Raw genomic sequence first — 13,420 nt, 5'->3', positions numbered from 1 at the left:
ACCAAATGTACCTCACAGAACTCATTATTATTATAGCTCAAAAATGACAGTATGCCTGATTAATGTATTGTTTTAATATGTTTTACTTAATCAAAATATAAAATTAGAATAAATATTCAGTTAAAAAATATAATCAACAATTATTATTATTATTTACAATCATCCAGAAAATTAATATAGCAGAAAAACTGAAATACACATGCTCTGAAAAACAACAACAACAAAACTATAGTCGTGTTTTAAAACTGAAGCCCATGTCACCTGTTTTTAACCCTTTAGTAGAACGGCACACAAGTTACAATACTGCCCTCAAGTGGCACACAGTGGTGGTGCTGGGGTTGCTTGACGAAGCGACTGAAAATGAGACGCCAGTGCTTTAATAGATCCCGTGTGGGTTTCCCATGCGCCCCACTCTCACTGTTGAACAGAAGCTGGTTACTTATGTAAATTATGGTATTTATGCCATGCCAAATCAGGTTGAATTCCATCAGTGGCATAAGAGGGTATACGTGGAAATTTGTTAAATGTGCATTTCACATATACATAAAACTAAATGGTTATATGAATTAAATGGACTATTTTCATAATTTGTGCTTATTATGGTCATACTTTCTTTCTTAGCAGTGTCTTACTGTAGGCTTTTGTATACTTTTCTCCATTTATTTGAGCACAATAAAACAAACCCTCACCTTATTTTGGACAGGGTTTAAAATATTCCAGTCCAATAATCTATAATGCAAAATTATCCAAGTAACAAAGCACATCATGCATATAGACTGGACAGCATCAGAAATGTATACTGTGTTTTCTATAGGGCAAAGGAAATCAAAGTATTGGCTTGGTCAAAGTTTCAAAATACATGCCAGATTTGAATGAGTCTATTATTGTGTCGTTATTTACCTTCGTAGCTTCCAAAAACTATATTATCTGTAATTTAATATAAGGGACATTTAAAAGTTAGATGACTCTTCCTCACATTGTCATTAAAATGCTTTACACAAAATCTAAAATGGCCACCAAATCATAGGACTGTCAGCTATAAAGTTACTTGAAATGAGGAGAATTCTATTCCATATCATACGTTGACATCCCTGCTATTAATATCTTTGACTGCTCTAAAAACTAAAAAGCAAATCCATAATTGTGACCTATTAATGAAAACAGTTAATGAAAAAATATTTGCAATATCTGCAGTTTCAAGCCATCTGATGTTATTTCAGTACGTTTCTGAATATGTTGTGTAGTGGTGGACATTTCGTAAGATACAGATCTTTTGATCAATTAAAGGAGAGTATCCAAACAACAAATGAGTGGTAGTTGCATCTCAATATGTTAAGACATTTTTTTCACATGGAGACCCTTAATACCAATAAGGTGCTTAACACACCTGCTAACCCACTAAACGACTTTAACGCTCGCGTGCTTTCAATGTTCAAAGCTGCAGCTCACCTGCCAGCTACTACGATGAAGTTGGATAGGAGTTTGTTAGAAACACGGGTCTGTCGCCAGGTGGCAGTGATACTTACTTCACCAACATATGTGCTCAGGCATTTCTGCGGGCAGCTTCCAGTGGGTCTTCTACGTATCCCGGATAAATCTATGCCTGCGATTGAGGCAACGTTACAGGTGGGTCAGATTAACTCTGGAGGGCTCAGGACGTTCATTCTATTAGCTCCCGGTAAACCTCGACAGAACCTTGTTTTGTTAATCAGCTCATCTGATTGTTAAATAATTTACCCTGGTATTGACTAAAATGATCCACAAAACCAAAACTGAGTTTGCATAGCCAGCCAGTCAAATAGTCATCTAACCTGGCTAACGATGACGCTAACTGTATTAGCTGTGTAGCTTGTTTGCTACCTAGCTCGCTAGCTTTGTTGACATTTTAGCTATCTACCACTAGCTCTAGCAAACATCAGAGAGATGTGGGTTGAATCGACAGAGACTTCAGACTGTTAGTTAGTTAACATGGTAAGATAGATAGCTGGCTGGTAGCTAGCTACGCAGTGGTGTCTCGGATAAACACGGTTACCCAGTTGAATTTTTGAAGAGGAAGATTTTTCGCCAGCTAACAGATAAGTTAATTATGTTACCTGTCAGAGGAAACATTAGCCTACCATCCCGGATGTCTAAGATATACGCAATTAGCTAACGTTGCACACCTCATGGTGAATTTAGAAAACAGATTTGTTTATGAATGGCTACTAGTTTTGAGAAGTAGTAACTACATCGACCAGCCAAAAACTGAACTGTAACCGTCAGTTGTAGTCAGTTACTAATTTACATTTCCAGCTACCATGCTGTCAGAAGACAGTAGTAGTTAACGTTAGCTAACTTAAATGGCATTAGTCTACCTATTGAACGAAAAGTTTAAGGTTGATGTACTGTGATGTTAAAAGGGGTTAACTAATAAAAATGAAAAGTTGTGTTATAGCACCTTTCAATGACAGCAGACACAATGTACCCGGCTACGCCAACTAGCTAACGGTTTATCTCGTGGGAATAAATCCAGGTGCTTGTTTTAGCTTGCACTGAATAACGTTATACACGCGGCTGGCTAAGTAACTAGGGTGCAGAGAAAAGTTTGGTTTTAGTATCTAAGGAGTCGAATTGAAACAACACCCTAAAACTAAAAGCTGTAGTGTTGGGGTTGCCTCGCAAAATATACAGCTTGTTAGTTGTTGAATAAATAATTCTTTGAGGAAGCAAACCCCGATAACGGGGCTCCTTAACATTGAATGTACCAAGTGTCATGCATTGTGTCTACCTAGCTGCCTGCGCAGGAAGTTGTGATCTTATAAATGGGTTTATGTTAAAAGAAATGTTTCAGTATAGGTAGTTAATTGTCCCTGTATGGCCTGTATGCACTTTGGACCGACAATATCTAGCTAGCGTTTTGTGTATCGTCAGTGCTGGGAATGAAATCGCCACTCCCGCCCGCCACAGTCCGAGAGCTCGTGCGGTCATGTCTGCATAGAGACCCTGTGGCGGCAGACCTGCGCTGCAGCCTCTTTGCCGCTGCCGCACTGAGTTACAAGCGGGACTCTGTGCTCCGACCCTTCCCCCCACTATACCTCAGTGGGGACAACAAGGAATTTGAGGCCCTGGTGAGTTCAGGCTGGAGTCCAGCGGCTCTTTGATTTTAAACTGTGTTTTCTCTCTTGTAGTTCAGACTTGTTTCAAGTGAACCCTGTTTTCCAGCCACGTTTAATAAAAGGTACAAGAAGTGGCAGCACCTCCACTGTGTCCATGTGTCCTGCATAAGCGCAGTGCACGGTTTGAGAGTGTCCTGACTATTAGTTCTCTGGCTTTCCTGCAGCTGGCAGACGTTAACGCCCTGCCTGGGGTGAGGGAGTTGGTGCGACTGGGCCCTGGAGAAGGGGAGCGACACCTTGCCCTAATGCACTGGGTCCTCTCTTCCAAGAACTTTGCTGTGAAGACACTTCAGAAGGATGAGGTAGGTGTGTGTGTGTGTGGGGAGTGGTCAGGGGAAGTGGCATTGAAGGCCTTTGGCAAACTTGCTGATAACTTGTAGTCTTGAAAGTGTTTGAGCGAATAAACCTGGTCACCTCTGTATATAACATTCTCTCCTTGCTTTTCTCTCACCTGTTCATCTGTGTTAGTATGCTAGAATTCGAGAACTGACCGAGTGTGATGGAGTGTCAGCCCCTGTCCCAGACTTCCTGTTTGAGCTGGAGTACTGTGATCAGATGAACGCTAAATTTGAGAAGACCAGGGGAGAGCGGGACCTCCTTTATGCTTTCCATGGCAGTCGACTGGAGAACTTCCATTCCATCATTCACAATGGTCTACACTGTCACCTGAACAAGGCTAGTGCTCCGTTTTCAGGCCCTGCTCAGATAACCTCCATTCAGTTATCAATGTTTTTTTTTCCTCTACTTGCAAATCAAAAAACCTTTTTTGGTGATACTAGGTGATCATGCAGCAGTGCTTATTTATTTATCATTATAGGCTGTGTGTATAAGTGGTGTTCACTGTAGTGAATCCTGTCCATAAAAAAAATTTCAGAATTCACTGGGTTCTGATAAGACTGAGAAGGAAAATGTTTGGTATTTTAAGAGAGAGTATGGAAGACTGCCAGAATTGCTGTGTGGGGACATAAATGGTGAATCCAGTCACTTTGACTTGCAGACTTCACTGTTTGGCGAAGGCACTTACCTCACTAGTGACCTCAGCATGGCTGTCCTCTATAGTCCTCATGGCAACGGTTGGCGTGAGAGTCTTCTGGGGTCATTGCTAAGCTGCGTCGCTGTGTGTGAGATCATCGATCACCCAGACGTGAAGTGTCAAGTGAAGAGGAAAGGTAGCCCCCAGCTGCTGAATATACAGTGGGTGTGGATGTGGGTGCACGCACGCACACACCCCACCACCACCACAGTACAATAAACGGAAGTACCAATATAATAGTCATTGCCATAAATAAAGACTTCTCTATCACTGGTTGTCTGAATTTTCAGACTCTGAGAGAATTGACCGACAAAGAGCAAGGGCAAGGAACAGCGAAGGAGGAGAGGTGCCTCAGAAGTACTTTGTGGTTACCAACAATCAGCTGCTCCGTGTCAAATACCTGCTGGTGTACTCCCAGAAACGACGCCGCACCAGGTAAGATGCACCCAAAGTCCCGTGTAGACTGAAAAACCCACCCATCACCAAAAGGGATCGTAATGGCTACATCCAAACTGGTTGTTGCTCTAAAGGTCAGGTGTGGAATTAGGGGTCTGGGTTGAGTGAAATTTGAGTGGGGGGGGGAGGGCGTGACAGTTTAATGTGTAGTAAAGTATCTGTTGTTGTGGGGTTGCAGGCACACCAGAGGGACATCCTGGCTGGTCAGACACCACTTTGCCATCATGATGAGCCTGTATCTGCTGTTACTCATCCTTATCGGTGCCTTCAACTCCACCGCCTTCCAGTCCTTCTGGCACAAACTGTTTCGGTGAGAGAAGAGCAGACATAATCCTCCCTCAGTGCTCTCCTCCCCACCCAAAGTGCCTTCTCTTTAACGGGGCCGGACAATCATGCAGGAGACTCACTTTCCCTGACCATACAGGAACACGGTGTTCTGCACATTGGTTCTTCTCCTCCTCTCTCTTCCTTTTTAATATATTTGTTTTTTTTTGTACAGCGGTTGGCATTAGTTGCTCGAGTCTATGACTGCCAGTTCTGTTTACGCTACAGGTATGAGTTTTTAGTTCGTCTGTTGTACAAGGTTTCTGTCTCTCATCAAGCATGGAACAGGAGAAATGGAAACATCACAATAACTGAAACGCATATCGGGCGTCTTTGAACATCATGTTCTCACAGATCTATTTTAACTGTTTTAGGCCAGGCTCTGTTCAATGCACTACTTTTATAAATGGCAGACAGAAAGATTGTGAAATATTGGCAGCATGCTGATGGAGACAACGCCATTCCTTTCATGGACCCCCAAGGGCTTACTGCACCATGTAACTGAAGTCTCTTTGCATTCCAGTCTCGGTTCTTGAATGTAGGCCTCTGCTTTTGAATGTGGGCCTATTCTCCACTAACGCTTAAATGCCATCATTTGCATCCAAGATTGTTATTTAGTCCCACTTTATGTTACATTCTGATATGATTTTTACAGTATGAGAGCGTAACAGTTCATTCCCTGCGACTATGACTGGTGGGGAGGATGCATGGGATTTGCTGAAGCTGTGACGCATATTCAGCATCTACACTGAGTCATGCGCTGCGCTGTTATGCACTTCAGTTGTCACTAAGGGCAGTGAGAAGAGAAAAAAAAAAAAAAAACTTAATGAATGCAGATGAACCTTCTATGCAGAAGTGTTCAGTTCATCCTTTGCTTGCACTCTACCTCCAGACAGCACAGGCAGTTGTCTTTTTTTCATGCTTTGAAATGTATTGGGTTTGGGCACAGCTCTGATAGACACCTGCTTTCATGTTCTGTTAAGAAAAGGAAGTTCCCATGTAATGTACCACCACAATGTAGCCTTGGGCATTTTAAGTTTCTTCAATATGTGTAATTGGTTGAAAGTTGTTTTTTAATAGAGTATTTTCTCAAAATAATATTGTAATTACTTCTAATATATTTCTTGCTGTGATCAGCAGCTGCGTCTTGCCTCAGTTTTTTTTTTTCCTATGCAAGGACAAGTACTGTATTGTAAATTACTCATTTAAAAAGCTGACTGTCGAAGAGGTTAGCAGTTTTTGTCTTTGTTTTGTCTCTGTTTTACATTATCTGAGTCATGGTAAGTGTGCTTTGCTTTAGTTTTCAGTATTCATTTGAAAGTATTGGGGGCATTTAGGCCAAAATGCTATGGCACTTGTGTTGAGGAACGAGTCTAAGGGACTATTGATTTTTTTTTTTTTTTTCTTTGATTCTTTTATATTTTCGTAAATCTTACAGGCCGGAAAACTTGTGATGTGTAATATTCCAAAAAATGTTATGCTTCCTTAAATTTGTTACTGGAAGGTAAAGGCAATGTGTCATAGCAGGACATTTGCCCCCTTATTTTTACCTGAATGCATTCTTGTTCTGTTCACTTAAAATATTAATGTAATGTGTACACTGTGTGAGTGTGTCTGCTGATTTCAGTATGTTTAACCAGGAATTCATGAATGCACCTGCTGTATGTTTATGTTACAAATAAACAAAATAAAAAAAGGTCCTTATAAGAAGTAAACATGTAGACATCGTCTGCAGTGCACTTTTCTGAGCTTGGGAAAAAGCAGTATGTGTGTGGGATCTTTGAGTGTATTTGTGAGGCACTGTCAGTATGCCACAGGAAGATCTTCCCAAGCCATTCCTCTCATGGCCTCTGAAGGGCTTCTCAAAATGTTTTGGTTGCTCGTGCTATCAAAACTTCACAGTACAATTCCAGTAACTCCAGGAAATACTTTATGGATCCTACATTAACTTTGACAGTAAGAATATGCTTTCTGTAGGCTTATGAATGTCAGGTTCTATTCATGAGTTTTTTTTTTTTTAAGCTTTTCTTAAATGGCTACTGCTGTTGCAATGTTTTCAGATCTTTCAGGTTGCTGAGATAAAGCCACAAATGACCTGTTAGACTGCCATGTGTTCAGTGTTTATTCCTGGACATGATTTTGTTTTTCTATACGTTGATAAATGCTTGTTGGAGCCATTGCTATGCAGTAGGGAACTAGGCTTTTAGCCAGGCATATTCTGACATAGGCTTGAATATATTACCTCCTTGTCTGACAAAAGCACTAGTACCGCAAATGAATCAGCAACAAAACAAAATGTCTCCATGGTTCAGGGAGGGGATAATATCCGTCTCATGAGTTTCTCTTCCTGCACAATGTCTGAGTATTCATTTAGATTGATCCTGTGTTTTCATCTTACCGATGGTCTTCGTGTGTTGCGTCATAGCCTCAATTGACAAAGTGTTGGGGTGCAGGACACCTTCTCAATTAATGTTATGTACTGCTGTTGAAAAACTATACTGCAGATATCATAATGTATGTGTGTTTGTTTATAAGTTGTTTATAAGTTTCTTGTAACTTCGCATTACCACCTTTTCTTGAAAAAATGGCCGTCCAGAATAGATTATGTATACAGTGTTTGCTCTTATATTGCTTTTATTGTAACACTACTATCTTTACAAGTACAAAAAAGGTTTGGTGTGAGAGAGACTTCTCTGAACAGTCCCACGCTAACATTTTACAGCCTTGGCTTTTGCAGACTGGATCCAGGTACTGCAATCAAAACCTGGACAAAACTAATTTGTCTAAAAAAAATGTGGTAACCATGTAATTGTTATAAACTTTCTCATCCATCAGACTTTTTTTTTTCCTGAGAAAAGCTGAGCTCCTGTGTCATATATATAGACTCGGAGGTAATACTGTCTTATGTAAATCAAGAGGACCATAATCATGGCTTACAGGCTTGGTCCAGACAAGTATTGAGGAATGACGACTGTGAGAAAATGCCTTTTGTCTGTTGTCATTCTTGTTCAGCATTTGGCTGATGTAACTGTCTTAACTGAAGTGCTCACAACTTACCTCATGGTGTGCATTACGCAAACAATTGACCCAAGAGTGTCCTATCAGTGGGATGTAGTGTTTATGATGGCTGACACCTTTAAGATCCGCTGTTATCAGGTTGCTATTATCAGTAAAGAATAACGGATGATATATGGAGTTGATAGCGAAGTCAGCTCTGGTTCACAGAGGCTTACGCATTCATTTACTCACTGTATGGTAGCTGAAGATAACATTTTGCCACTTTTTAGAGTTCTTTTTTTCGGGAAGCTACTGACCAGATCTTGGCTGAGAGTGTACAGGAATCAAGGTCAGTTCTTGAAATGGCCCAGATCCACCTGACATTGTTTCTACATTGACCCGCAAGCCAAGGAAAAGCAGGACACATGCATGTGATCCGAACTGTGACTGTGATCACAGCAGCCCCTCTAAAGGATAGCATTGCAAATCAGAAAAATGCATAGATATTTATTGTGTACATGTTCAGAAAATGTGTAGTTGTGGGATTTCTGACCTGTGCATCCAATCAGATGTGATGCTTGTGTAGGACTTGCATACAACAGCTACGTAACAGCTGGCTGGTGGAAATGTTCTGGTATGGAGCTGTGTGTGTGATCTACAATACTTGTAGGAAGGAGGAACTTTTAAAACTTAACCAGAGATGGAATAGTTACTGCATCATAAGTAAAGGTTTAAAGCCAGAAAATTGATCTGCAGTGTTGGCAGAAAAACGGCAGGATAATATTTTTTACAGCTGCAGAAATGTCCCTGAAGATATTCCATCAACGCAATAATATGCAATCATGGCATTCATTTTTTGTCTCACATTTTGCCTGTAGACTCTCTTCAGTGTTATATTTTCAAATGCCCTGCAGAATGATTGCAGAGAACAATGTAATATGTTGTAGAGAGATTGTATGAAGGAACAATATTTCTGTTTTCTTTCTGCTTAGACCCTCCAGGGATGAGAATGAATTTGCATGCCTAGAGAGACCAGCAATACATTGTTAAAGCTGGAAACTGTTGGAATTGGGGTAATTATAACAGATGGGTAAACAAAAACGTTATGGGAGAGGTATCGGCCAGCTTCTTCACACATATTTGGCTGAAATCCACCTCTGAATGTTGCAACTCCAGCTGTAAATTGTGAGATATAACTGCAATAACCTCTCTTTATCTCAATTTGACCTACTGTGCAGGAGTATTGTTTTGCTTTTGTCATAGGAAAATGTTTTTTTTTTTTTTTTTTTTTGCATGTATCAAAACTCAGAAGTCTAATTCTACATGCTGTCCTATGCAATTCACTGTTTTTTTCTTTTTGCAATATCATATACTATACTGCAATTTTCCTGTCTTCACAGGGTGGATTTTAACCTAAAGCCATTTCCTGCAGAGAGCATTCATAAACCTCCCTCTCTCCAATCGTCATGTATTTCTGAAACACCCCATTTGTTCGAACATAACATCCTTGACAAGAGTACACATTTAAAAGACAAGCGATTGGGCTGTCAGTCATAAACTCATAAAGGTCAGTTCTGAGAAACAGGAATTTGTAATAATTAACTGTTTCTTCTTCCGAGCATCTTTATACACATTCAACTTCAAAAGCACAGTGAACAAAACTGCCTATTGTCAGGCTAGGCTTTATGCTTGCCTTTTCACAGGTGTATAATTGCAGGTCAATAAAGGCTTGTTATACAGTAACCAGTCTCCACGTCTTTAACACTGTCCTCGGTGGGCTCATTGACGTGTTTTAATGCATGGCTTATTTTGCCCGTTATGATGCATATCAACAGATATGCAAACAGTAAGTCAGTGTAGTATTGATGTCAATGCAACATAGTGTTCTCTTTTCATAACAAAACAATGGGAAGTTTATTTACTTGTCTTTTTTAGTGAATGTTCAAAGTTGCTTTGATGATTAAACTTTTTTGACTGCAAAGTTTACATTTTTGCTTAACCAACCATTACAGCCAGTCATACAGTGAATTGCTCTCTGATGAGCAGTATCATTCATTTATGTAACATAGAACCCTTGCAAAATAATGTGAAATGGAGGCAAGTAGCATTTACAATATATTTAATTTTAAATGGCATTTTGTAGTCCATCAATTCCACAATAATTTTATCCTCACAAACCATGTGGTACATTATGTACATAAAGAAATAATTGTCAAAGGCAAAAAATTACTTTTTTAATCTAAATTCACACATTTCAATATAGCTGCCAACATCGCTACATTCCAGTCAAGACTGAATTCGAGAACATTCCTCTGAGTGTAAGACTGCTTCAGTTTACCACATTCGGACAGGCAGGCAGCAGGCATGCAAAGTATCCCTCTGCGTTACTCTGTGGGGAAAGCAACTTAAAGTCATTGAAAAGTCTACACAGACAGTAAAAATGTAGTTTCAACTGTAGTTTTAGCTGTAAGCTAAAGTGAAGTTAGTAATTTTCTGCCTGAATAATGTCTGGAAATGGTGTAGTTCAGGAGGACTTGAGCTGAATTATCATGTTGATGCTAATTTTATTTTATTTTGCTTTTCCCCCCCTTTTATGTTTACTAGGCTCATCCCACCATAATAGTCTCTGTGCTTGGGCAGGGGAGCTAAAATGAGATGAAGGTGATTCTCTAGTACCCTTGTACGAATCCAAAGGCTATCTGTGATATTATGAGATATTTTCCATACTTAAGTGAAGTAGGCACTCATGGTTGTGCTCCTACACTGACATCATCTAAGCAATTTGCAGGAACCTGGTAAATTGCAGACTACCTGTGAGCAGTGAGACAAGGACCCATTTGCCAACCTACCCACCCTATCTCCAGCAGAAAACAGCCAGTTCTTTCTGTGGGTACTGTGTATTTAAGTGACATGGCCAGTTTTGTGCCCATGCCGTAGGACACAGCTTGCCCTCAGAATGAACAATGCGACTCTAAAACCAGTCAGGACCCCTTAATGCCCATTTGCTGAGAGCTGGACTGGTTATGTAGCCCGCTTCCACTTCGACGTGGTACTCACGTGGAGGTTCTGGTGGCACACTGGGTGGCTAGCCTCGGACAGGTGGTTCTGCACGCATTTTCCGAAGCGCACCATGCAGGCGGCGTCGGCCTGGCCGCAGGTCTGGGTGCAGACAGGGGGTCTCAGCACCAGGCAGCTGGAGCAGGATGTGTGCTGGCAGGATCCATGGCACTCATGCCTCTCCAGCGCCACAGACCTGCAGGAGAAAAGAGGGGGAGAAGTGTGTGATAGATGCATTGCCCCGGCTCACTGATCCCAGATCAGCGTTTAACTTTATCCACAAAATGGGTTGTGGGTAGGAGGAGGAGGCTGAGTAAGCTGATGCTGGTTCGTTTTATGAGGCAGCAATGTACCCAGAGCATACCTAGCTGAACAGATCTCTGATGGGTGGTCTCGACAGAACTCCCAGCTGCATGCTGGGCGGCAGGTCTCAGTCTCCAGGGGGTTCAGCACTGTAACAAAGAGGTCACCATGTCAAAGAGTCAGCCACTCGGGAAACCTCATTACTGCAACAGTGTTTTAGCAGTTAAAGGATGTCCATCTTTCTTGACATCATACATTTTTAAGTTTAAAAGTGATCTTACTTAAAAATATATTATGAATTTAAACTGCACAGTTGTGGAGCCCTTTCTGTTATGAGGATATGAGACCATTTTGGATTAAAGAAACTCATTGTTGTACCCCACAGAACCTATCATTGTTAATTTTGTGGTCTCAGATTAGAAGGAGATTGACGAGCCTGTATTGTGTTGCAGCAGACTGCAGTGATTGCGATTTATAAGACTTTTTAGCAAGAAGCCATGTTTTCTGCTCGTAAGTCTGATTTGAAATGAATTTGCAATTCTAAGACAATAGAATTAAGTGTGTGGATGCAATTTAGATAAATGGCCATTATGGTTGAGATAAGAGATGTAATTATGACTTTACTGACTCCAGAAAGCACTTTAGAATCAAAGCAGGCCTTGACCACACTGTTGCTTTTCACAGCTCGTAAATCAGATTGCCTTTGACGGTGCCTTTGATGAAGTTCTTATCACTATGTGAGAACTCATAGCTGTTAAAACTAACTGGATGCTTTTGTGTAACGTGGGTCCTGGAAGGGATACTACCAACAGATATTGATAGACTGTATGTATAATATTATAAAAGATGGTTTTCTCATTCATCTTATCTGAATATCTGCTAATGGGATCATTTTTTTAACAACATCTATGCAAGTCAATGTTTTTCATTAGGCAGAGCAGGTTGTTGTAGGACCGCTGTCTGTCTAGAATCATGAGTTGTTTGTTTTCCAGCTGTCATCCTTATGCCTGGTTACTTCATGAATGTTCTGTCAACATCTAGATGTGAACTTGATATGGAAAAAAAAACAAGTAGCATAACCTTATATTGCAATATACAGAGCAAAAATGCTGATTCTCTCAGGCTATTAGTGCCCTGTTATCCTGTGAGTTCAGTTAAGCTCTGCACATTATAACCAGTAGTGGCTGTGAGTAAGAAGTGGGAAGCAGATGACTTGCCTTTGATCCTCATCCTGGTTGTGATTATTTGTTTTAGCTGTCACAGGCTTGTTGAAATAAAGCTCACCCTTCAGATGCTGGTTCATATTTCCTTGTATCTAATCATGTAGCATGAAGCAAGCACCTTCATGCACTTAACCAACCTTCACCGTCATAAATGTCCTGAAACTGTCTTTGTTTTATAGAAACTTTATGAAAACGAAGGTAAATTATCTGCCTCTATCTGCAGTGCACTGACTGCCACTGATTAGAGCCCATAGCTGAGTATAATTGTTGTACTTATGGAAAACTGCATGAAACAGAAACTGCAGTATGACAAAAAAAAAAAAAATCTCAAAATAGTCAATGTCAGTCAGCTCCTGCATTGCATAGCCTAGTCCCAGGGAAAAGAGAGGTCTTACCCTCTTTGCAGATCCCTTGCTGCTCTGCTTCTGGCTTGCCATTGGTGGGGTCCTGTACGCACACCAGCCCCTCGTCACACTTTCCCAGGTAGTCCCAGGTGCCCCCGCAGCTCTCCCCTGCGGTCCGGGCACACACAGGACAGCAGCCGCAGATGCCCGTGGTCAGGCCACCCTTGCACTGCAGCCTTAGGGCGCGGCGGGGTGTGCAGTGGATGCGCTCGCAGGGGGGGCAGTGGAGCGCCTGCAAGGTGTGTCCCCCACTTTCTGGGCTCTCTGACCCCCACGCCAGCAGGCCTGTGCCCACGGCCAGCACCACCGTCAGTGTCATGTGACTCCTCATTGTGTACTTAACCTGTGCTGGAGGGAAAACAGACCCAGAGCCACCTTTTATATGTGAGCCCACAGATCAACGCCACTGACAAGACTGAAAGTTTATGTCCTCCACCCCCCCAGCAGCCAATGGGTGAGGGGGACTGA

General features: G+C 41.4%; 2 protein-coding genes across 2 annotated transcripts; one reads left to right on the top strand and one right to left on the bottom strand.

Moving 5' to 3' along the window:
* The first annotated feature begins 1,622 nt into the window (after nucleotides 1-1,622).
* Nucleotides 1,623-6,365, top strand: parp16 (poly (ADP-ribose) polymerase family, member 16). Its single transcript, XM_036535234.1, has 7 exons — nucleotides 1,623-1,678; nucleotides 2,911-3,107; nucleotides 3,320-3,457; nucleotides 3,624-3,830; nucleotides 4,153-4,324; nucleotides 4,479-4,623; nucleotides 4,823-6,365. The coding sequence occupies exons 2-7, from the start codon at nucleotides 2,919-2,921 to the stop codon at nucleotides 4,956-4,958; spliced, it is 987 nt and encodes a 328-aa protein (XP_036391127.1). The 5' UTR covers nucleotides 1,623-1,678; nucleotides 2,911-2,918; the 3' UTR covers nucleotides 4,959-6,365.
* Nucleotides 6,366-10,294: 3,929 nt separating this feature from the next.
* LOC118782271 (insulin-like growth factor-binding protein 4) lies at nucleotides 10,295-13,283 on the bottom strand. The gene is made up of 4 exons (XM_036535579.1): nucleotides 12,944-13,283; nucleotides 11,387-11,474; nucleotides 11,023-11,218; nucleotides 10,295-10,354 (listed from the first exon to the last, which is right to left on the bottom strand). The coding sequence occupies exons 1-4, from the start codon at nucleotides 13,281-13,283 to the stop codon at nucleotides 10,295-10,297; spliced, it is 684 nt and encodes a 227-aa protein (XP_036391472.1).
* Nucleotides 13,284-13,420: the final 137 nt, after the last annotated feature.

This window comes from Megalops cyprinoides, chromosome 8 (assembly GCF_013368585.1).
Source record: "Megalops cyprinoides isolate fMegCyp1 chromosome 8, fMegCyp1.pri, whole genome shotgun sequence".
NCBI classification, from domain to species: domain Eukaryota; kingdom Metazoa; phylum Chordata; class Actinopteri; order Elopiformes; family Megalopidae; genus Megalops; species Megalops cyprinoides.
The sequence above is the reverse complement of the archived record's forward strand: the minus strand, read 5'-3'. Positions and strand labels throughout refer to the sequence as shown.